General features: G+C 43.6%; 1 protein-coding gene across 12 annotated transcripts in view; it reads left to right on the top strand.

The window, feature by feature from the left end:
* TJP2 (tight junction protein 2) overlaps positions 1-22,274 on the top strand; it is a 110,119-nt gene that overhangs the window by 11,866 nt on the left and 75,979 nt on the right. For all 12 annotated transcript variants that reach the window (XM_080669189.1, XM_080669202.1, XM_080669191.1 and 9 more), the window contains exon 2: positions 13,886-14,006. Coding sequence is in view for 6 of the 12 variants with exons in the window: in XM_080669196.1 (XP_080525322.1) it covers positions 13,886-14,006 (121 nt within the window). In the remaining 6 variants the exon portion in view is untranslated. The remainder of the gene's footprint in view (positions 1-13,885; positions 14,007-22,274) is intronic.

A 22,274-nucleotide genomic window follows, 5' to 3' on the forward strand; every position in this document is an offset into this window, starting at 1 on the left:
ATTTTTATTGATTTCAGAGAGGAAGGGAGAGAGAGAGAGAGATAGAAACATCGATGAGAGAGAAACATCGATCAGCTGCCTCCTGCACGTCCCCTACTGGAGATGGAGCCTACAACCTGGGCATGTGCCTTGACCAGGAATTGAACCTGGGACCTCTTGGTCCATGGGATGATGCTCAATCCACCGAGCCACACCAGCTGGGCTTGAGTTCTTTATAAATTTGGATATTAACCCCTTACCAGATGTATTGTTGGCAAATATGTTCATTTTTCTTCTTCTTTTTTAATCCTCACCTGTTTTCCATTGATTTTTAGAGAGAGTTCTGGAAGCAAGAGGGAAAGACAGAGAGAAACATCGATGTGAGAGAAACGCATCGATTGGCACGAGCCCTGACCAGGGCCGGGGCTGGGAAGGAGCCTGCAACCAGGGTGCATGCTCTTGACCAGAATCAAACCCGGGACTCTTCGGTCTGCAGGCCGACACTCTATCTACTAAAGTCAAACCAACTAGGGTGGAATTGTTTTCTTAATTTCCCTTTCTGATAGTTCATTATTGGTGTATAAAAATGTAACTGATTTCAGTCTGGTCCGTGTGGCTCTGTGGTTGAGCGTCGACCCATGCACCAAGAGGCAGCTGATCAATGTTTCTCTCTCATCGATGAGTTACTTATGGGCTATGATCTTTTTAATGTATTGTTGGATTCAGTTTGCTAACATTTTGATGAGGATTTTTGCATCGATGTTCATCAGGGATATTGGCCTATAATTTTCTCACTTTGTAGTGTCTTTATCTGGATTTAGAATTAAAATAATGTTGGCCTCGTAAAATGAGCTTGGGAGTCTTCCCTCCTCTTGGATTTCTTTGACGAGTTTGAGAAAGATAGATGTTAATTCTTTGAATATTTGCTAAAATTCACCTGTGAAGTCATCTGGTCCAGGATTTTTGTTTATTGGAATTGTTTTGATTATGGCTTAAATTTTATTAGTTGTAATCAATCTGTTCAGATTTTCTGTTTTTTGTTTTTTTTTAATTCAGTTTGGGAATATTGTATGTTTCTAGGAATTTATTCATTTCTTCCAGATTGTCCAAACTGTTGGCATATAGTTGCTCGTAATAATTTTTGCTTTTAATTATTCTGTAACAGAGATTAAAAATCTGGGAAAATTGTAAGGGAGAATCTCGCCAGTTGGTGGGTACCACCTGAACTGAGTCCCAAGATTCTTTGTTCCCGTCTTTTTAAAGGTTTCTGTCAGTCACTCTCTAGCCCCTTGGGTCTCTATACCCTTCAATCAGTCTGTTCCCCAGTCTTTGTTTTTCCTATAGAACCACTCAGCCTTGGACTTGTCTGGTTCTTTTACTGAGTTGAAGGAAGTTGTAGCAGCAAAGGAGAGTTAAGTTTGTAAGTATACCTTGTTCTTGCCTGTAGAGAAGTGAGGATTGAGGAAGAATTCTTGAAGAAGTATTGGGAACAGAAGGAGAGGTGGGAGAGGTGGAAGGAAGGGAGGGAAGAGATGAGGAAATGACATCCATTGATGCATATATAGCATCTCTTTTATTATTAAAACCACCCATGTGATGTGTTCTTATTCCAGTTGTACATAGGATGAAATAGTTTCTGAAGGGGGCAAGTAACTTGTTCAAAGTCACAAGGTTTTAAGCAGCAGCAGTAGGATTCAAATCAAGCCTTCCATTTATCTTTCCTTATGTCATGCATGGAGTTGGTATGATTGGGCACCACCATAACAGGTGAGGGTGGCTACAAGGTCTCATGCCAGGAGAAGTAGGAGGAGGACGCAAGAAACAGGAGAAGGCGAGAGGCGTCCGCTGCTGGCGGCTGGGCAGTGGGTTGTTTCAGATAGCTGTTGTGTTCTGTGGGAGGACAGGCTTGGAATGTCACATTTGGTGGCACGCAGTTCAAGGTAATAGTTTAAACCCAATAGTGAGTGCGTTTTGAGGATGACTGTAGATTGGGCTACGGGCTTGAATCCAGGAGAGCCACAACTAATCTTCTTGAACTCTTTAATGATTCTTCTACATAATGTAACCTGTTTGTTTTTTAAGTGCTCTGATTGGTCACCAGAGTAGCAAATATGTAAATATAGATTATGCATGACGATATTAAGCAGGGGAATGAAATGACTTGCATAAAGTCATCTGGTATTTGTAATAGAACTTAAAAAAAGAAAAAGAGGAAGAGCTGCTTCCCTGACTCTCCTACTCTCAGTAAGGCTTTTTCCAGCTCCCTGAAAAGCAGACCACACCCTGTAAAACAGCCTGTTTGTGGCATTAGTTCATTTCCATTTTTATACTTCTAGAGCACCAGAGCAGTTAAAATACCCAGAGGAGAAGGTTGCCCACTGTGTTTCTCCAGCAGAAATAAAGTAGAAATAATCCATTCAAAGGGAACGTCAGTCTGGCCTGTGAATTTTTATGTTCAAGTTGAATGATTCAGAAACAGATCTTGAGCATCCTGGCAAGAAAGACATTTTGAGCCATGTATATTCATTGGAAAAAAAAAAAAGGATAAGTGATTTTTAATCAGAGAGTTGCTGTTGTAAAGAATTTCTAGGATTAATCAAATCAATGCACATTTCTAAGAAATATCTAGAATTATAAAGAGATTGCCATATAGTGACGTATCTGGATGGGGTATTTTTTTTAAAAAATATATTTTATTGATATTTCACAGAGAGGAAGGGAGAGGGATAGAGAGCTAGAAACATCGATGAGAGAGAAACACCGATCAGCTGCCTCCTGCACACCTCCCACTGGGGATGTGCCCGCAACCAAGGTACATGCCCTTGACCGGAATGGAACCCGGGACCTTTCAGTCTGCAGGCCGACGCTCTATCCACTGAGCCAAACCGGTTTCGGCTGGATGGGGTATTTTGACAAGACTTTTCTTCCTGTGTATTGTCCTTATATACTATTATGAAGGAGTTCTTACAAAGATGACAATTTAAAAAAATGAATACATAAATCAATTAGAAAACTGAACAATCTCATTTATGGGAGAAAAGCAGATTCTTTCTAGTTATTTGCTAAGGCAGAATTCTTTTCCTTATGAAAGACCCAATTTTAATTTTGTATGAGATCATCATAGATAAGAATCACTTTGTAAGAGTTGTGTGTTAAATGCATAAAACATTCCTATAGAAAATGGAACTTTAAAACATGCCCCCCATTTATAAAGTATTGTGTCACTTTCACTGTAGTAAAACAGCTTCCAATGGATAACAAGTTAAACTGGATTTTTTTTTTTTTAGCTCAGGCTTCATTTCTTATTTGAGAGTTGTATAATTTTTATCATGCGTCATTAGAAATACAATTTGTTAGAACAAAGCCTGTTGTGTAATTCTAATTACATCTTCCTGTATGATTAAATGAGGGCTGTATTGGAGTTGTTTTTTTTCAGCCGTGGCAGCTGTAGCCAACCAAGAATTCCTGTGACTAACTGGTACTAATTGTTTGTAGAACAACCAGTGGGAGTAATATTCATGAATACTATGGAAATGGAATATTCCAAATCCAAATGGTTTGTTCCTTGTTTTCACCACTTTATTGTGGTCAGATTATTTGTACAACTAGGCCAAGTGAAGTGGGAGCTCTTAGTCTTTTGTTGTTAGAAGATAAATTGAGGCTTAGGGAGCAATTGAAGGGTTATTTAACTTACTGACCTTTAAACTTTAAAAAAAATTGATTCAGAGAGAGAGAGAAAGATCAATTTGTTGATTCTTGTATGTGCCCTAACCTGGGATCAGACCCGAAACCTTGGTGTATCAGGATAACGCTCTAACCAACTGAGCTACCGGGACAGGGCCCTTTACTAGTAAAATTTTTTGCTCATACACTCCAATCTGAAGTCTACCATGTATATGAGTATATTAACTTATAAATGGTACACCTTAATGTAATTTAATATATATTAGTTTTCAAAGTACATATTAATATTTAAAAGCATAAATCCTCAAACTATAGAAACATCATTGATGAGAGAGAGTCATTGATCGGCTGCCTCCTGCATGCTCTCTCCTGGGGACTGAGCACGCAATCTGGGAATCCAACCCTGACCTCTGGTTCATAGGTCGACGCTCAAGCACTGAGCCACGCTGGCTGGGTCAAACTAAAATTTTAATGGTTGAGAGACAAAAAGGAAATAGATGGTTTAATATTTTCTTTTCACCCCCCTCCCCAAAGATTGTTGGTATGTGCTCCCCACTTTGGAGACCGCTGATTTAGGTCATTCAGGGTAACAGAAAACAATGGGGGAAAAAAGAAAGCTGCGACTGAGGAAAGAGAGAATCTGTAGAAGAAGGCTCAAGAATGTGGGGGCTGGGCCCGGCCAGTGTGACTCAGTGGTTGAGTGTTGACCCATGAACGAAGAGATCACGGTTGGATTCCCAGTTAGGGCACGTGCCTGTAGCGTGCAGGAGGCAGCTGATCAGTGATTCTTTGTCATCATTGATGTTTTATCCCTTTCTTCCTCTTCCTTCCTCTCTCTGAAATCCATAAAAACATCAAAAAAAAAAAAAAAGATTTGGGAGCCTGGGGGCAGGTCTGAAAAACTTATTCATTGTGGGTATCTAAGTTAATCAAAATTACTACCTAATGACTCCCTCTTCTATTTTAATTCCTTTGTATACATGAGTGTTTAGACAAGGAGCAGCACAACTCCTATAGCATATTAAATAGGGGGAAAAAGCTTGAAGAAGTTGGTGAGGGAGGTGTATAAGTGAGAACTCCTTCAGAGTGACAGAAATGCAACTAAAACTAAATTTCACAAATGCCCCTTTATTAGCTTAATTAAAGGGTACCTGGGGTCTCCTGGGATGACAGTGGTCTTTAGGTATAGCTGGACCCAGAAATTCGATGACGTCACGTTGCCATTTGGTGCTGGGGTTTTTTTCCAACTACTAATGATAAGCCCTCTCTACATGATGGGAAACATGACCACCAACAGCCCTAACTTCCTACCAGCCCTGGTTAGCAACTCCAATGAGAGGGCATTTTTCTTTGAATGTCATATTTTTGTCCCCGGGAAGACTGGTCGACCCAGTCTAGGTCATGTTGTACTATGATCCACTAGGTGGGTCCCTATGATGGACGATCCAACTTTATCCCACGGAAAGCTGTCCATAAAGGTCCTCAAAACTGAGGGGAGACACCAAAAAAAGGGGGCAGGGGGTGGTAGTTTCTGAACGTCTCCAACAATGTATTTTCATGCTAGCAGAGCTCACCCATGTTGGGTGCTAGAGGTATTTAAAACAAAAAACAATCCAAAAGAGAATTGATTCTCAATGAATTAATCTTTGCTATTGACTCAAGCATTTAGAAACGCATTGCTACATGACGACTGGACCTCCTTCATTTGTCAGAGTGCAGCCTTGTTGGAGGTTTCTGTAGAACGAGCCAAATCTGCTTCTGATTTTAGTTCACCCAGGGGCACGCAGGCTTTTTGGACCAATTATTACCAGACCTTGAGATAAGTCACCTCCTACGCCATTAGTACTTGAAGGATTATCTGCCTCAAAGATTTATGTGCGGATTAATTGGGGAGCGTACTGTAGTAGATTGCTGTGTTTAGAACCACGGTCATCCTGCAAATCATTTTCATTAGTGCTTTATTCAAAATTCTGTAGCCTTATATAATACTGACGTTGCAGAGAAATCTGAGTGAGCCTCTTCATTATTTATCTGGGGTTTGGCCTCAGCCTGGCACCCCACCCGTACCCCCCACCGAGAGGGTAATAGTTCTGGCTGGGGATCACCGAGCATCTAAAAGCACAGCGGCTTCCCGCTCCCAGTATTGCAGATTACTTCAGTTGCTTCCATTGAACAGGGAGTGAAATTTGCAAGACCTAGTAGTGAGAGAGAGAGAGAGAGAAGATGAGGTACAAAAAATACATGGCTATTCTGGAAGCAGCAGTTGGTATCACCCCTCTTAACAAAAGAGAACTTCTACCTGAGAGCAGAAGACACGTGAACCTTTGGCAGCACCCCGGGTAAGCAGGGGAGGCCAGAGGGTGCTGGGTGGGTGCTTGGGGGCCTAGATGGAGAAAAGGGTTATCTCTGTCATAAGGGCAATACATGTTGAATTCTTCATTGAGAACTTGGCGGATGTGGCCTCCCATACGGATTTAAAAATAGTCAGTAGTGAAATTAATGGTAATAATACTCTAGGAAATTCCGGGTGCAACAGCCAAGAAGATGAAGTCTAGAGTAGAATTTTACATCTAGATATTTTAATTTCCTGGTTTTGAAAATTTTTCCATGGTCTGGCAATATAGCAATTCTTGTATGTACAGACTATGTTTCAGGCAAATACTTTCCTTGAAACAGCAGTTTTTATTTCACATCTTTTTCTGAAGCCCCCATGATTTTCCCTGTTGAAGAAGGGGTAGACATTCTTTTCTGAATGGTTAGAGGCCTCAGTCCTTACTTTTCCCCCTGATGTCCTGATGAGAAACTTAGTTTAACGTGCCTGTGTGGTGGTATTTTTAGGGAATGGATCTAATTTTCAAAACTGAATGAGCCACACATTAGAACTCACCCAAGGATCAACTCAAGGAATCTGTGTAACATTTCTTTTTCTTTCTTTCTTTCTTTCTTTCTTTCTTTCTTTCTTTCTTTCTTTCTTTCTTTCTTTCTTTCTTTCAAGTATGTTTTTATTGCTTTTTAGAGAGAGAGGAAAAGGGGGAGGGGGGGAGAGAGAGAGAGAGAGAGAGAGAGAGAGAGAGAGAGAGACCGGCTGGCACATGCACCTAAGCTGAGGATTGAGCCAGCAACATCAGCATGTGCCCTGACCAGGAATCCAACTTGAGACTTGAGACCTTTCGTTGCAAGGTACGACGCTCAACCAACTGAACCACACCGACCAAGGCATGATAATATTTCTTTTTAAAAAGTAGAAAGTCACTATCTTTAAAAAAATCATATGAACGAATTACATTTATTATGGAAGATTTAGAAAATGCATAAAAACTCGGGAGAAAAATCACACAGTCTCAGTTCCCTAAGAAAATTACTGTAATTATTTAGGTTCTCAATTGGGGTGGAAGTAGGGCATGGTGGTGGTGGAAGGATTTGCCCCCCAGGGACATTTGGCAATGTCTGGGCACATTTTTGTTATAGCTCAGGGGGCGGTGCTACTAGTATGTAGTAAGTAGAGGCCAGAGATTTTAAATGGACAGGCCAGTCCCCCACAACAAAGAATTATCCAGCACAGATGTCACTAGTACTGCTATTGAGATGTGTGATTGAGGTAGATTTTCTTCCCATCTGTCAAAGGTAGTTTTTATTAGAAATAAATGAGATATTTCTCTCTGAAATTTTAGGGATGCTTTAGAATGGAATCCTGAGACAGCATTATTCTTATTACTTATTGTATGTTGTTATTATCATGTTACTGTTCTCTTAAAAAGTAAAAAGGAGTGTTTATATGTATGGAGGTGACTTGAGGAGAGTCCATGTGGGTTAATGTTCTTTCCTGGTGGGTATGGAAAACATGTTGTAATGATCAAACTGATTCTTCAAGTGGCCCCTAGAGACTGGACATACTGTAACCCTGGACCTTTGCCAGAGAATGATGGACGATTAGAGCTGGAAGAATGTTTGTCCGGGAGGTAAATTGGTTTCATATGGCACGCCAGAGCCAGTTGATGTGTAGGCTGCTCAGAGAGTCAAGTTAGGGAGGACCCCGAAGTCAAGTCCGGGCTTAGCAGGAAAGGAATATTGCAATTGTTGAGGGATGTTTGTTCTGGATGTATAATTGGAGGATTGGAGAGCTGCAACACGTGGCCTGTATATTTACCATTCCTCAATTTTCATTTAGCCTTCACATTTTACAAGTATGAAACGCAGCCTCATTTGAGTCATGATCAAGGGCGTGGCCCTCAGACAGCAACTGGATGCTCTCAATTTCTGACTCAAGATCATCCATGAAGGGATTCATCCTACACAAACACATGATTCAGATGTGTGAATTGATTGCCAAATTATTACTAATTTCTTTTTTTAAAAAATATATTTTATTGATTTGTTACAGAGAGGAAGGAAGAGGGATAGAGAGTTAGAAACATCGATGGGAGAGAAACATCGATCAGCTGCCTCTTGCACACCTCCTACTGGGGATGTGCCTGCAACCAAGGTACATACCCTTGACCGGAATCGAACCTGGGACCCTTCAGTCCGCAGGCCGACGCTCTATCCACTGAGCCAAACCGGTCAGGGCCTAATTTCTTTTTTTTTAATGTTTTTATTGCTTTTAGAGAGAGAGGAAAGGAAGGGAGAGAGAGAAACATCAGTTGGCTGCCTCCCACATGCACCCCCATGAGGGATGGAGCCTGCAACCTGGGCATGTACCTTGACCGGGAATGGAACTCTTGACCTTTCAGTGCATAGGACGCGCTCCAACTAACCGAGCCATACCGGCCAGGGCTATTTATTTCTTTTCCAGCAGCTGGAATAAGTACCTTCAGTAGAACCAGCTCTGCTTCTCCTCATTCCCCAAAACAAGTGAAACAGAAGTCAAATTATTCATTCCATCATAATCCTTATATTAAAGGAAGGTGACTGTTCTTTTATTTTTTTCTTAAACAGACATTCCCTTAAGTCTGATGGAAGCAGCACTGGGCACAAGACAACAAGGTCTTGTATCTGTAACACTTTGAATACACAAGGACAAAGTACTGTGTTGTTGATCCCCATTTTTTTGTCAGACTCCCTTGTCACCTGACACAGCCTTCCTTTGGACATACTATTATCCTTCACTAAGGATGGGTTATCTTCTACTTTCATTTTATTAATCAATTCTAAATCTTTCAGCAGCACCTCAGTGTCTTACTTCTCAAACTTTAATGTGCATAAGAATCACTCTGTTAAAGTGCAGATTTTATTTTTGCAGTCATGGCGGGGCCCGAGAGTCTGCATTTTAATAAGCTTCCAGGTGGTGCTGCCAGCTCAGGTGAGCCCAATGGATGGTCCAAGTGATGCTAGTGGTTCAGCCCATGAACCACACTTGGAGGAGCAAGCAGCTAGAGAAGTGCTTTTCATCATAGCCTACTTGCTTTTTCTTGACCTCGAACTTTCTGATCTTCCTAAGGACTCTGAGTCCCAAAACTAGTACGTCCCCTCCCTGCAGTGGTGAGAAGTCAGGTGGTTGGCTGTGCTTCTGTGGAGGGAAATCTGCCCATGAGCATTCTGACTGGTGATTTCTATTGGGCTGGTAGACTAAATAGGGAAGCCATTATTTCTCCCAAGAATTCTGTCTCTTTCATTCTTTTCAAGAAGTATTCTGATTACTACAATATGCAGTAAGTCCTCACTTAATGTCATGGATAGGTTTTTGGAATTGCAACTTTAAGTGAAACGATGTATAATGAAACCAATATTACCATAGGCTAATTGATATAAACAAGAGTTAAGTTCCTGTGGTATATTTCTGGTCACAGAAACATCACCAAACTTCGAAATAAAGGCCCAAAACACATCTCATCTTAAACATTTTAGAAATAAATGTGAGCAATACAGACATTTAAGAGAGATTACTAAAAACAAGATAATTCCTTTCCAAACTGCTGGTTCTAGTTCAGGGTCCCTGGTGACCAGAGCCCATCTCAGCCGCTCAGGGTGCAAGGTGGGAACCACCTTGGACATCGCAGGGCTACCCACATACACACACCCACACCCACACCCACACTCACTCAGACTGGCCCAATTGGACACGCCATTCAACTTGGGTGCATACCTGTGGGATGTGGGAGGAAATGGAAGGAAACCTGAGTCCCTGAGAAAACCCATGTGGACACGGTAAGAACATGCAACTCCAGCAAAAAGTGGCCCCTACGGAATTGATTTTATTTTTTAATCAACGTTATAATGAAACCAGGGTGAAAGAAATGGTATTGCTCAAGGACCTGCTGTCCTTGTAATACTGCATAGTGTTCTGGGGGGAACATGCGGGACATTGATAACACTCTCAGCAATAAAATAAAATTTAAAAATGTAAGGCATTAAAAATATGCAATTGACTAGACAAATAAGTGTTTCAAAAAATTGCTCACGAATCAATGTTTGTACATTTTAAATACGCTAAGAGAAGCTGCAATGTTGGTACCCTCTGATGAATTATTTAGATAAATTCCTCTTATGAGAGAATAAAACTCCAATATGTGTTTTCTTTTTTAATATATTTTTATTGATTTCAGAGAGGAGAAGGAGAGAGAGATAGAAACATCAGTGATGAGTGAGAATCATTGATTGGCTGTGTCCTGCATGCCCCACACTGGGGATCGAGCCCACAACCTGGGCATGTGCCCTGACCGAGTATTGAACCGTGACCTCCTGGTTTATAGGTCAATGCTCAACCACAGAGCCACGCTGGCCGGGCCCAATATGTGTTTTCTAAGGAAAAAAAAATAAAAAAAGCAGCTGCTTTCGCATTTTAAAACGTAATTGGAAGTCAGGTCATGATTCAGTTTTCAAAATGTCCTGGAATTCATTCAGCACCAACTCCCTCCTTTTTGTACTTTTTCTTGGCTGTTAACAGGGCTGTGCTCTTTGGCATTCTATTCTGCAAACAGTGTAGTCACATGATAAGCCCAAACCACCAGCTACCAACCAATTGGCTGAATGTTGCAAGGTCACTGAAATGCAGATTGGAGGACTTGTAAACATGTGCATATTTACCCCACCGCCTGGCACATAGTAGGTGCTCAGCAAATATTTGCCTATGCTTACTCAGTTTTAATGTAGTCACAAATGAAGAAAAATGGATATAAAAGAGAACTTGACACCCAAACACAAAAATACTGAGCCACCTATGGCTTTTCCTTGTAACATTTTATAGTTTTCTAGCTCTCACTCAGGTTACCTGAAAATAATTTTAAATATTTGTTAATACTGTTGCAAACCAAGAATATAATTGAGTTCTTCCTGCCAAGTTTTCTCTTAATGAAAGGTGGCCCTACTCAATAATGGTGTACATCAGAAATGGCTGCTTGTTATTGGTGGTTCCTACACAGGTCAAAAACTTCAGGAATGTTATGAAAGAAAGTTAAAATGAGGGTGTCATAGAAGTGCAGAAACTGGATTTCATTGAAAGGCAAACCAGTTCAATAAAAGAAGCAAGTTCTCTTTAGAGCTGATACCTGTAGAAACATTTCATATTAAGGCCAAAAGCATAGCCAAGCCCATCTTGATTGGCTGGCTATTTATTTATCTTTGGAAATAATAAAAGAAACCATGGATGGGGCAGGCTCTAATCCTGTTGCTTGCTTCGTAGGATGTCCAGATGGCCTTGTTTTAGCCAGTGCCTACATTTCCTGCTGATTCTTGGAGAAGGGAAATGTGTCCCCTGCCTGTACAAATAAAATCCACACTATCTTTTATTTCTTTTTCATTGTGAAGGGAATGTTTTGCACACACGCCACAGTCTCACTTTGTCTGGTAAACAGAAGAGTGTGTCCAGAACTGGTGAGAAGCCACATTCTTCCTCCCACTGGAGCAGTTCTCTGTGACTGCCCTGTGTCCAGGCCCAGGCCCAGGCCCAGCCCCGAAGCGAGCATGTTTCCTTGTGCTGTTTGAAAGGCACATGCGGGATTAATAAAAATGTCCGGAAGGGCTATTTCTTGGGTTTTCTAAGGATAAGGGGTAAAAAAGGAAAAGTGCTTGCTATCTTTTCTACTTGTGGGCAAACCACGCACATAAAGATGAGCCGGTATTATAAATGCAGTGGAAAATGAATTCCCATTTAGTTTTAAATGCTTTTCTCTATTGTATACTTTAAAATGGTAAATTTTATGTTGAGTGTATTTTACCACCATTAAGAAAAAAGTTTTCTCTTAATATTTTTCCACCTGCTGAGTTATGTTTTTAATCTCAAATTTTTTAAGATCTTGTCCTTCAGGATGACCTTCAGGTAGATTGATGATGCCAAATGTTACATGGGTAGTCATTTTCTCCAATTAAATTTTTTTTTTTTTACTTAGTAGTGAGAGAGAGAGAGAGGAACTAATTTGTTGGTCCAATTATTTATGCATTCACTAGAGGCCCGGTGCATGAAATTCGTGCACGGGGGTGTGTGTCCCTCAGCCCAGCCTGCACCCTCTCCAATCTGGGACCCCTCAAGGGATGCCCGACTGCCCGTTTAAGCCCGATCCCGGCAGTCGGACATCCCTCTCACAATCTAGGACTGCTGGCTCCTAACTGCTCACCTGCCTGCCTTCCTGATTGCCCCTAACCACTTCTGCCTGCCAGCCTGATCACCCCCTAACCATTCCCCTGCCTAACTGCTCCCCTGCCAGCCTGTTTTCCCCTAACTGCCCTCCCCTGCAGGCTTGGTAACCCCTAACTGCACTCTCCTGCAGGCCTGGTCACCTCTAACTGCCCTCCCCTGCAGGCTTGGTCACCCCTAACTGCCCTCCCCTGCTGGCCATCTTGTGGTGGCCATCTTGTGTCCACCTGTGGGCAGGATCTTTGACCACATGGGGGCAGCCATCTTGTGTGTTGGAGTGATGGTCAATCTGCATATTACTCTTTTATTAGATAGGATAGAGGCGTGGTGCACGGGTTGGGGCCAGCTGGTTTGCCCTGAAGGGTGTCCCGGATCAGGGTGGGGGTTCCCTTGGTGTGTGGGGCGGCCTGGGTGAGGGGCCTGTAGTGGTTTGCAGGCCGGCCACGCCCCCTGGCAACCCAAGTGGAGGCCCTGGTATCTGGGGTTTATTTATCTTCTACAATTGAAACTTTATAACCTGGAGTGGAGCCAAGCCTTCTGCTTGCTCCGTGGCGGCAGCCATTTCTATTGGGATTTATGTATCTTCTATAATTGAAACTTTGTAGCCTTAAGCGAGGCCTGGGCCGGCCAGGGTGTGCGGAAAGCTTGGCTTCCTCCATCGCCGGGGGCAACCCTAGCCTCCTGCTTTTTCCAGCTTCGATTCTGTTTGGGTTTATGTATCTTCTATCATTGAAACTTTGTAGCCTTGAGTGGAGGCCTAGGCCGGCAAGGGCAGGCGGAAAGCTTGGCTTCCTCCATCGCCGGGGAAACCCAAGCCTCCCTCCTTCTCTCTGTGGCCATAGCCATCTTGGTTGGGTTTATTTGCATATTTGCTCCTGATTGGCTGATGAGCGTGGCTTGTGGGCATGGCTTGTGGGTGTAGCGGAGTAATGGTTAATTTGCATATTACTCTTTTATTAGATAGGGTTAGTTGCTTCCTGACTGGGGATTGAACCTGCAATCTTGGTATATTGGCATGATGCTCTAACTAACTGAGCTACCCAGCCAGGATGATTTCCTCCAATTTTTGAAGACTGAAAACATTAGGGGCAGCAATTCCGTTCTTAGATATAGATCCGAGAAAAATTAAAACGTCCACATACATACTTGTGTTCACAACAGCCAAACAGTGGAAACAACCCCAATGTCCACCAGCGGATGAAGAGATGAGTGAAATATGACCTAACTAAACAATAGAATTGTATTTGGCCATAAAATGGAATGGAGTTCTGGTACATGTTACAACATGGATGAAACTTGAAAATACTATGCTAAGTCAAAGAAGCCAGTCACAAAAGGTCACATAGTGTATGAGTTGTTTTGTATGAAATCTCCAGAAGAGGTAAATCTATAGGGATAAAAATTGGACTGGTGGTGCCTAGGTCTAGCACGTGAGGAGGAGATGGAATTAGAGGATGATGGGTAATGTCCAAGGGGTTTCTTTTTTTGAAAGAGTGACAACTGTTTTAAAATGGATTGTGGTGATGGTTGTACCACTTAAAAGCCAAATATAAATGGGTGAATCATATAGTAGGTGAAGTTAGCTGCATTTCCCAAGATCTCACCGTGCTGGGAGTGACCATGCTGGGTTTTTAACAACCCTCTCTTTTTCAGGGCACAGAGTACCACATTGTTATCATCTCCTTGTGAGTGGGACTGGCACCCCAGCTGTACCTCCGGGCACAGGTGCTCCACGAAACACAGACTCCTGCCTGTGCGCAGCCTGCTTCACCAGGTACTTGCTTTCTTCTTAAAAAATCCCCCAAAACATTTTTATTGATTTCAGAGAGGAAGGGAGAGAGAGAGAGAGAGAGAGAGAGAGAGAGAGAGAGAGAGAGAGAACATCAATGATGAGTGAGAATAATTGATTGGCTGCCTCCTGCATGCCCCTTACTGGGGATTCAGGCCAAAATCTGGGCATGTGCCCTTGGCTGGAATCAAACCCGAGCCCCTTCAGTCTCACAGGCTGACACTCTATCCACTGAGCCAAACTGGCTAGGGCGGTACTTGCTTTCTTTGTCTCTCATCAACCTAATTACTGGCTTTCCTCCACCAAAGTTTGATATAAATTATTTCATGTCCTTGAGGTAGTCAAGGCCACCAATTTCAATGTTAACATCCTATTTACTAAAAAAAAACAGAAACATCTTGTCTGCACTTATGGTCTGAATTGATAGGTATAACTTTGGCTATATGTTAATTGAGGTTCTTCCTGGCTAAAGCATGTAAGTTCAACTCCCATGGTTCAGGATAAATGCCTAGCAAGGTGTTTTGGTGTCTGTGGCAGGTCATCTTTCTCCCATTATCTTTGAGGTAGAAGAATTATATAAAAGACTGGCCTCTAAAGATTAATTATGTACATGCTTTTAGTGGAAGATGAAGAGTATTATCTATTTACTGATTCAATTTTAAGTATGAATTAAATGGGATTTACAAGGTATTAAACTGTATTTTGACAGATGCTGGGATGTATTCTTAGTTATACTTTAACCCCTGATTATAGACCAGTCTATGATGGCTGGCTCGGATGGGGCTAGAATTTTTTTTTTTAATATATTTTATTGATTTTTTCTAGAGAGGAAGGGAGAGGGCTAGAGAGTTAGAAACATCGATGAGAGAGAAACATCAACCAGCTGCCTCCTGCACACTCCCCACTCGGTATGTGCCCGCAACCAAGGTACATGCCCTTGACCAGAATCGAACCTGGGACCCTTGAGTCCACAGGCCAACGCTCTATCCACGGAGCCAAACTGGTTAGGGCTAGAATTTTTTTTTTTTATGCGCTTGTTTTGTCATTCCTGTCTGTTTAAGCTCCCAGCCTCTGCTGGGGTGGATTCCAGGTACACGTCAGTGCTGGAGTTTAGAGGCGTGTGAATAGCACACAGCTGTTCAAATCCCAGCACTCCTGCCTTCTAATTGTGTTATCCCGGGCACATGTCTCTATTTCTTGGCGCCCCACATCTTCATCTATAAAAAGGGAATGTTAACATGAAGCTAAATGTGTCCACATATAGCGAGCACTGGGCACATATCAAGGCCTTGCTTAGAGTCCAGTTGTCCAAATGGGGACACTAGAATGGGGAAGTCCTCAGTTTCCACTGCCCCAACGGGGCTGGGGTGAGGTTCTTTATGAGATGACCTATATAGAGCTCTTAAAGCTTCCAATGTAAGAAAACATACTTGCCTAGACTCCAGAAATGGTTTTCCTGAAAGATTTCTAGGTAGGATCTATCGATCGAGTCAAATGAGTAGGAGGTTCAGCATGGAATATGGCAAAGGGGGGTTGAAGCTGACATCGTTGGAGGGAAGGCTTTTTCTGACTTAAACAAAATACCTCCCTGGTTCTGATTTCCTGTAACCACACACCTTTCCGCATCAGTTGGTTTCCCAAGGCAGTGCCTTACTCCAAAGCTCTTCTATGCATGCGCACTGAAGGGTGCCCCTCCAGCTGCTTGGCAAGCTTGGGGTGAGGATTTTCCCCACAGCATCCACATCGCTCTAGTTTCAGATCCAGCAGGTATTTATTAAGAGCCTTTCATTTGCCAGGCACTAGGCAAGGGGCTTTCACCCTTATTGTTTATCCTCAGAACAACCCTGAGAGGAAGGTATTCCTAGCTCTCTTTTGCAAATAAGGAAACCGAGATTCGGTGATTTTAAATGATTTCCTCAAGATGTACATACAGCCCCTGACTTCCAAATGCAGTGAGATTCCTAGAAGACCAGCTGGTTTCCATACGAACTCTACAGCGCTTGAAGACTGAACACCTAAACTCAGATAGTAAACAGCTTTTTCTCAAGGGCCAGTTCTGATCAACTGGTAGTGGCTGCCTAGAGTAAGGATTCATAGGCCAAGTGTGTTGAGCAAGAATGTTGGGATCCACTAGCAATGTCTGGCCTGCGGCGAGGAAGGTGCCTGTAGAACCTGCCTTTGACCTGAGGTTTCTGATCATCATCCGCTACCTGTTCTGCCCTCCTTTTCAATCTTGGAGTCTGGAGAGCACTGTTTGCCTGGTGTTTGTTGCCTGATACTTCCAGGGGCTTTGGTGATCACTTTTCTGACACGGCAAAGTCATCTTCACCTCTTTGCTTTCAGAAAGGATGTTAAGAATTCGGGCGGAGACTCACTTTCCTAGACCCGGATTCTCATTGTTAGGCAGTTTAGGTATCTTAGAGCTATTACCAACTCACCCCATAGTATGGGCTTAGGAAAAGTGAGTTGTAAGCGAAGGCCCCTCTGCAGTCCTTGCTCCCTTAGGGGCTCCTGAGTCTATAGTGATTCTGTGCTCGGGGGAGCTCACACCAGCAGCCAAAGCCCCACCTCCTGAACTGGGTAAACCCAGAACAGTTGTTCTGAAACTTGAGCTGCATCAGAACCACCTGAAGGGCTTATTAACAAAACAGATTCTTGGGTCCCAACTCCAGAGGTTCTGCTTCAGTCAACCTGGGGCTAGGTCCAGGAATTTGCATTTCTAACAAGTCTCCAACAGGCTGATACTTCTGGTGTCCCGGACCACACTTTTAGAACCATCCACCTGGAAAGTACTTCTGGTCGCTGATTAAGAACGTGGGCTTGTTTGGGCACGATGGGTGTGGCCAGTTTCCCTGCCTGTGGTGAAGAGATTCTTCCTCAACATTCAATGAGTAGTCACACAGCACTGCCTGAGGGAAATACAGAGGCCTAGAAGGCTTGTCCTGGGGGACAGGGGGTCTAGTTTGGAATCAGTAATTGCATTGCTGTGTGCAAAGGGCTGCACTCACCCCTGTGAGGGCGTGTGAGCAGAAGGCTGAGGCAGTGGCTAAGTGAGGGGGGCCTCCGTGGGAGGTGATATCTGAGAGGAAACTTGAGGATGAAACGTTGTTGGCCAGGTATGCCAAGTGGGGAGAAGAAGCTCGAGCGCGGAGGCTACATCAAAGGGCCTAGAGGGGCTGCAGGAGGCTGGAAGAAGAGTGGTGAGACTTCTGTTGTAATTCCAGTACGACGTGAAGTGTCAACCTGCAGTCCGAACAGTGAGAGCTTTACGATGGTTTGGGTGCTATGATAGTATAGTTGGTGCTATGTGGATGTTTTACCTGCATTGTCTTCATTTAATCCCCATACCCACCTCCTAAGGTGTCGGTCCAACTATAATCCCCATTTGTGTTCGTTTCCTAGGGCTGCAGTAAAAAAAACGGTATCTTAAACAATAGACATTTATTGTCTCTGTTCTGGAGGCTGGAAGTCGGAGATCAAGCTGGTGGCAGGGTTGGTTCCTTCTGAGACTTAGGAGGGGAGGACCTTTTCCTGCCCTCTGTCCTTGGTGTGTAGACGGCCGTCTTCCCTCTGCGTGTCTCACTGTGTCTGAATTTCTCCTTTGTGTAGAGACACCAGGCACATTGGAGAAGTGACTACCCTAAAGACACCACTTCAACTGGATGACCTCTGTAAAGACCTACCTCCAAATAAGGTCACATTCTGAGGTCCCAGGGGTTAGGACTTCAACATGTAAAATTTTGAGGGGTCACAGTACTACGCATACCACCATTTTACAGACGAAGAAATGGAAGCTTAGGGAGTTTAGATAAGCTGCCCGAATCACACAGCCTTTAGGCTGAACCATGTAAACCGGCCATTTTTATAGGTCACAAACAGACGAATAGTGGCAATGTCACAGGTTAAACCCAAGAAAGTAGCCGAGCTGGGACTTGTTGAAACACAGGTCTGTCTGACTTCATAGTTGTGCTCTTTCATCCAGTGCTTTCCTGGCTTCTAGCATTTTCTTTGTTTCTGCTATGTTTCCTCCTGGTTCCTGGGAAAAGCAGTGATGTGGATGGAGGGACATAGGGTACCAAGCAGCCAGCTTGTTAGTTTGAGGTTCTTGAGTTTCTGAGTAAAATACTCTTATATTACAGTTTTCTATCTTACCTGTTTAAGAAGGCCATGGGAAATTATGAAACACTTAAAATTCATGAAAGAAATGGGCTGTATTTTTCAAGATGAAGTGCTATTTTGCTATTAAAATGTTAAAATTCCTGTAAATACACAGGCTGTGTATACTAGTAGATGTCCTATTCTTAATTTCCTTCTCAGACCAGCCTAAAGGTTCATAAACAATGAGTTAGCCTTACACTTGTATTACAGGTACATTTACTTGGAATTATTTCAGCATTCAGGGATTTCAGGCCACTTAATTTGTAGTCTTAGGGATTTTAGACAAGTGGTTTTGTCACACAATAATTCCATTTTTTCCTCTCTGAGTATTTAAAAGTAAAAAAGCATTGCTTCCAATACTTGTCTATAAAGACTTTGTCATTTTAGCAATTTCAGCAGACGTTCATCATGAGAAATTGGTATACCATTTAAATGAAAGAAAAATAAAAATAAGATGGGTTTATTCTTACTTTTGAGTGTTCTTGTTATAGTCTAACATGTTTTCCAAACAAAAGTTAGCGTGCATGGCTTACTCATGAAATCTGTAAGACAAGTGCTGGCCACCTGGCCTATCTCTGGAAATCTGAGCTGTCTGGACATTTTCAGTGTAGCACACAGATGAGTAATACTCAGAAGCTAGCTTCTGAAACATAAAATGTTAATTATACTCCTGCTTGTTGAATACAATCCAGAACCTAAGGATTAAACGATGACCAGGGGATTGCAAACCCAGAGCTCGCTCTCTTACCTTTCACAGCCACATTTCTGTTTTTCTTTTTTTAAAAAATATGTTCTTATTTGTTTTTTAGAGAGAGAGAAGGAGAGGGGAGAGAGAGACAGTGAGAGAGAGAGAGAGAAACAGTGAGAGTGAGAGTGAGAGAGAAACTTCCATCGGTTGCCCTCTGCACACACTTCAACCAGGGATTGCAACCACAATCCAGGTATGTGCCCTGACCTGGAATCTACCCGGCGACCTTTCAGTGCAGGGGATGACCTTCAACCAACTGAGTCACACCAGCCAGGGCCTCACAGTCACATTTCTTAAAAGAATTCTTCCTGCTTATTTTCCTTACCACCACCTACCCTTCTTTCCAACACCTTCTCCTCCGCCTATTCTAGCCACTTCTGGGTCTAGTTAGTACCTGGTGTCAGGTACCCTGTGGGGTGGCCCTGCACTGCCTGGGGACATTTTCACGGTGTCCAGCTCCTCCCTGGCTGGGAGTTGCCATCTAATTTGCAATCAGCAGTCACAGTGCTGAGCCTGTGTGAGCCCCTGGTGCTGTGGTTGTGTGGGAAAGCCTGGGGGCACCTTATTTTATGTAACCTGATGAAATTGAGGTAACGAATTTGCAACTAGGTTCTGGTTGGGAGGGGTGTCATTATTGGAGCCCTGATTTTGGTACTGTATCACATTTCCATCAGTTGAGTGGTTGGTGACAGCAGTTTTCAATTCAGCCAAATTTTTGACTTGTGTAGAGATAATCCAGTTGTATAGTGAGATTAGATAAAACTTCCTGGACAGGATTTCCTCACCTCATCATACTTACGTTGATATTTGAAATAATTATGGGTTTTTGAAAATGTAATTATTATTATTAATATATTTTTAAAAAATATATTTTTACTGATTTCAGAGAGGGATAGAAACATCAATGATGAGAGGGAATCACTGATTGGCTGCCTCCTGCACACCCCCCACTGGGGATCTAGCCCGAAACCTGGGCATGTGCCCTGACCAGGAATCAAACTGTGACTTCCTGGTTCACAGGTTGATGCTCAAGCACTGAGCAACACTAGCTGGGCTATTATTAATATTTGATATTGGTATTATAATATAATCATTGATATTTTAAATAAAATCCTATCTAATAAAAGTAATATGCAAATTAACAATCGCTACACCCGCAAGCCACGCCCACAAGCCAATCAGGAGCGAATATGCAAATAAACCCAACGAAGATGGCTATGGCCACAGAGAGAAGGAGGGAGGCTTGGGTTTCCTCTGCGATGGAAGAAGCCAAGCTTTCCGCACACCCTGGCCGGCCCAGGCCTCTGCTTAAGGCTAGGCCTCCACTCAAGGCTACAAAGTTTCAATGATAGAAGATACATAAACCCAAACAGAAATGGCGGCAGCCACGGAGCTGGAAAGAGCAGGAGGCTAGGGTTGCCCCCGGTGATGGAGGAAGCCAAGCTTTCCGCACACCCTGGCCGGCCCAGGCCTCTGCTTAAGGCTACAAAGTTTCAATTATAGAAGATACATAAATCCCAACAGAAATGACTGCCGCCACGGAGCAAGCAGGAGGCTTGGCTCCGCTCAAGGCTACATAGTTTCAATTGTAGAAGATAAATAAACCCCAGATACCAGGGCCTCCGCTTGGGTCACCAGGGGGCGTGGCCAGCCTGCAAACCACCACAGGCCCCTCGCCCAGGGTGCCCCACGCCCCAAGGGAACCCCACCCTGATCCGGGACACCCTTCAGGGCAAACCAGCTGGCCCCCACCCGTGCACCAGGCCTCTATCCTATCTAATAAAAGAGTAATATGCAGATTGACCATCACTCAAACACACAAGATGGCTGCCCCCATGTGGTCAAAGATCCTGCCCCCATGTGGACACCAGATGGCCACCACAAGATGGCCAGCAGGGGAGGGCAGTTGGGAGGGACCAGGCCTGCAAGGCAGGGCAGTTAGGGGTGACCAAGCCGGCAGAGGAGGGAAGTTGGGGGCAACCAGGCCTGCAGGGGAGGGAAGGTGGGGGGGACCCAGGCCTGCAGGGGAGAGCAGTTGGTGGGGACAAGGCCTACAGGGGAGGGCAGTTATGGGTGACCAGGCCTGCAGGGGAGGGCATTTAGGGGAAAACAGGCTGGCAGGGGAGCAGTTAGGCATCAATCAGGCTGGCAGGGGAGTGTTTAGGGGGTGATCAGGCTGGCAGGCAGAAGCAGTTAGGGGCAATCAGGAAGGCAGGCAGGCGAGCAGTTGGGAACCAGCAGTCCTGGATTGTGAGAGGAATGTCCGACTGCCGTGATCGGGCTTAAACGGGCAGTCGGGCATCCCTTGAGGGGTCCCAGATTGGAGAGGGTGCAGGCTGGGCTGAGGGACACACACCCCCATGCACAAATTTCGTGCACCGGGCCTCTAGTAATTATATATAAGATTACTTTTTTTTTTTTTTTAAATATATTTTTATTGATATTTTACAGAGAGGAAGGGAGAGGGACAGAGAGCCAGAAACATCGATGAGAGAGAAACATCGATCAGCCGCCCCCTGCACACCTCCCACTGGGGACATGCCTGCAACCAAGGCACATGCCCTTGACCGGAATCGAACCCGGGACCCTTCAGTCCGCAAGCCGACGCTCTATCCACTGAGCCAAACCGGTCTCGGCATAAGATTACTTTTAATTCAGATGTTGTTTGGTTACTAAAATAACTCTACCACCCCACTTTTAAAGAGGTTTCATAGTATGCTAAAGTTACATTTGTCTCTTCTGATGGCTTCAGCTCAGTAAAATACATATAGTAAGAAAGAGGGACGCTTTCCCAAGAATCAAAACATTTTAGCCACTGGAGGATGGTTCTAGAGGCAGAACTAGATCAAGAAGAGAGAAGATAGGTAAAAATTAAAGTGTCGTTGGGAATAATAGCTAGGATCGCTTCTGAAAAATAACAGAAAAACACTTTATACAGAATGTAAATCTCAGAGAGCTGTAAATCTCCTGGAAATAAACCTTGATTGGTTTGTTTAAAAACTTAGATAACTTTAGAGACAGGAAAATCTGAATGCCCCACACATTCCTGAAACTGAATGGAAGATTTCACTCTTGTGTTAATGTCATTCTCATGTCCCAGGTTAGCAAGGAATTTGATGCACCTTCGGTAAGCCTGACTTGGTTCATGGTGGCTCGCCAGCCTGCTTGCTTCTCTTCAGTGCTCTAGGCGTGGTGGAAATTAGCTTGATGCAGTCTTGCTAAGAATACCGCCAGGCAAGCTTTACCAGAGATCATGGGACACAAAGGCTCAGACCAGAGTCAGCTGTCCTGCTCACACGATTTATTCAGTTTATTCAACTTGAAAACACACAGCAAGAAGTTAAGGG

This window comes from Plecotus auritus, assembly GCF_963455305.1.
Source record: "Plecotus auritus genome assembly, chromosome: 5".
In the NCBI taxonomy this organism is placed as follows: domain Eukaryota; kingdom Metazoa; phylum Chordata; class Mammalia; order Chiroptera; family Vespertilionidae; genus Plecotus; species Plecotus auritus.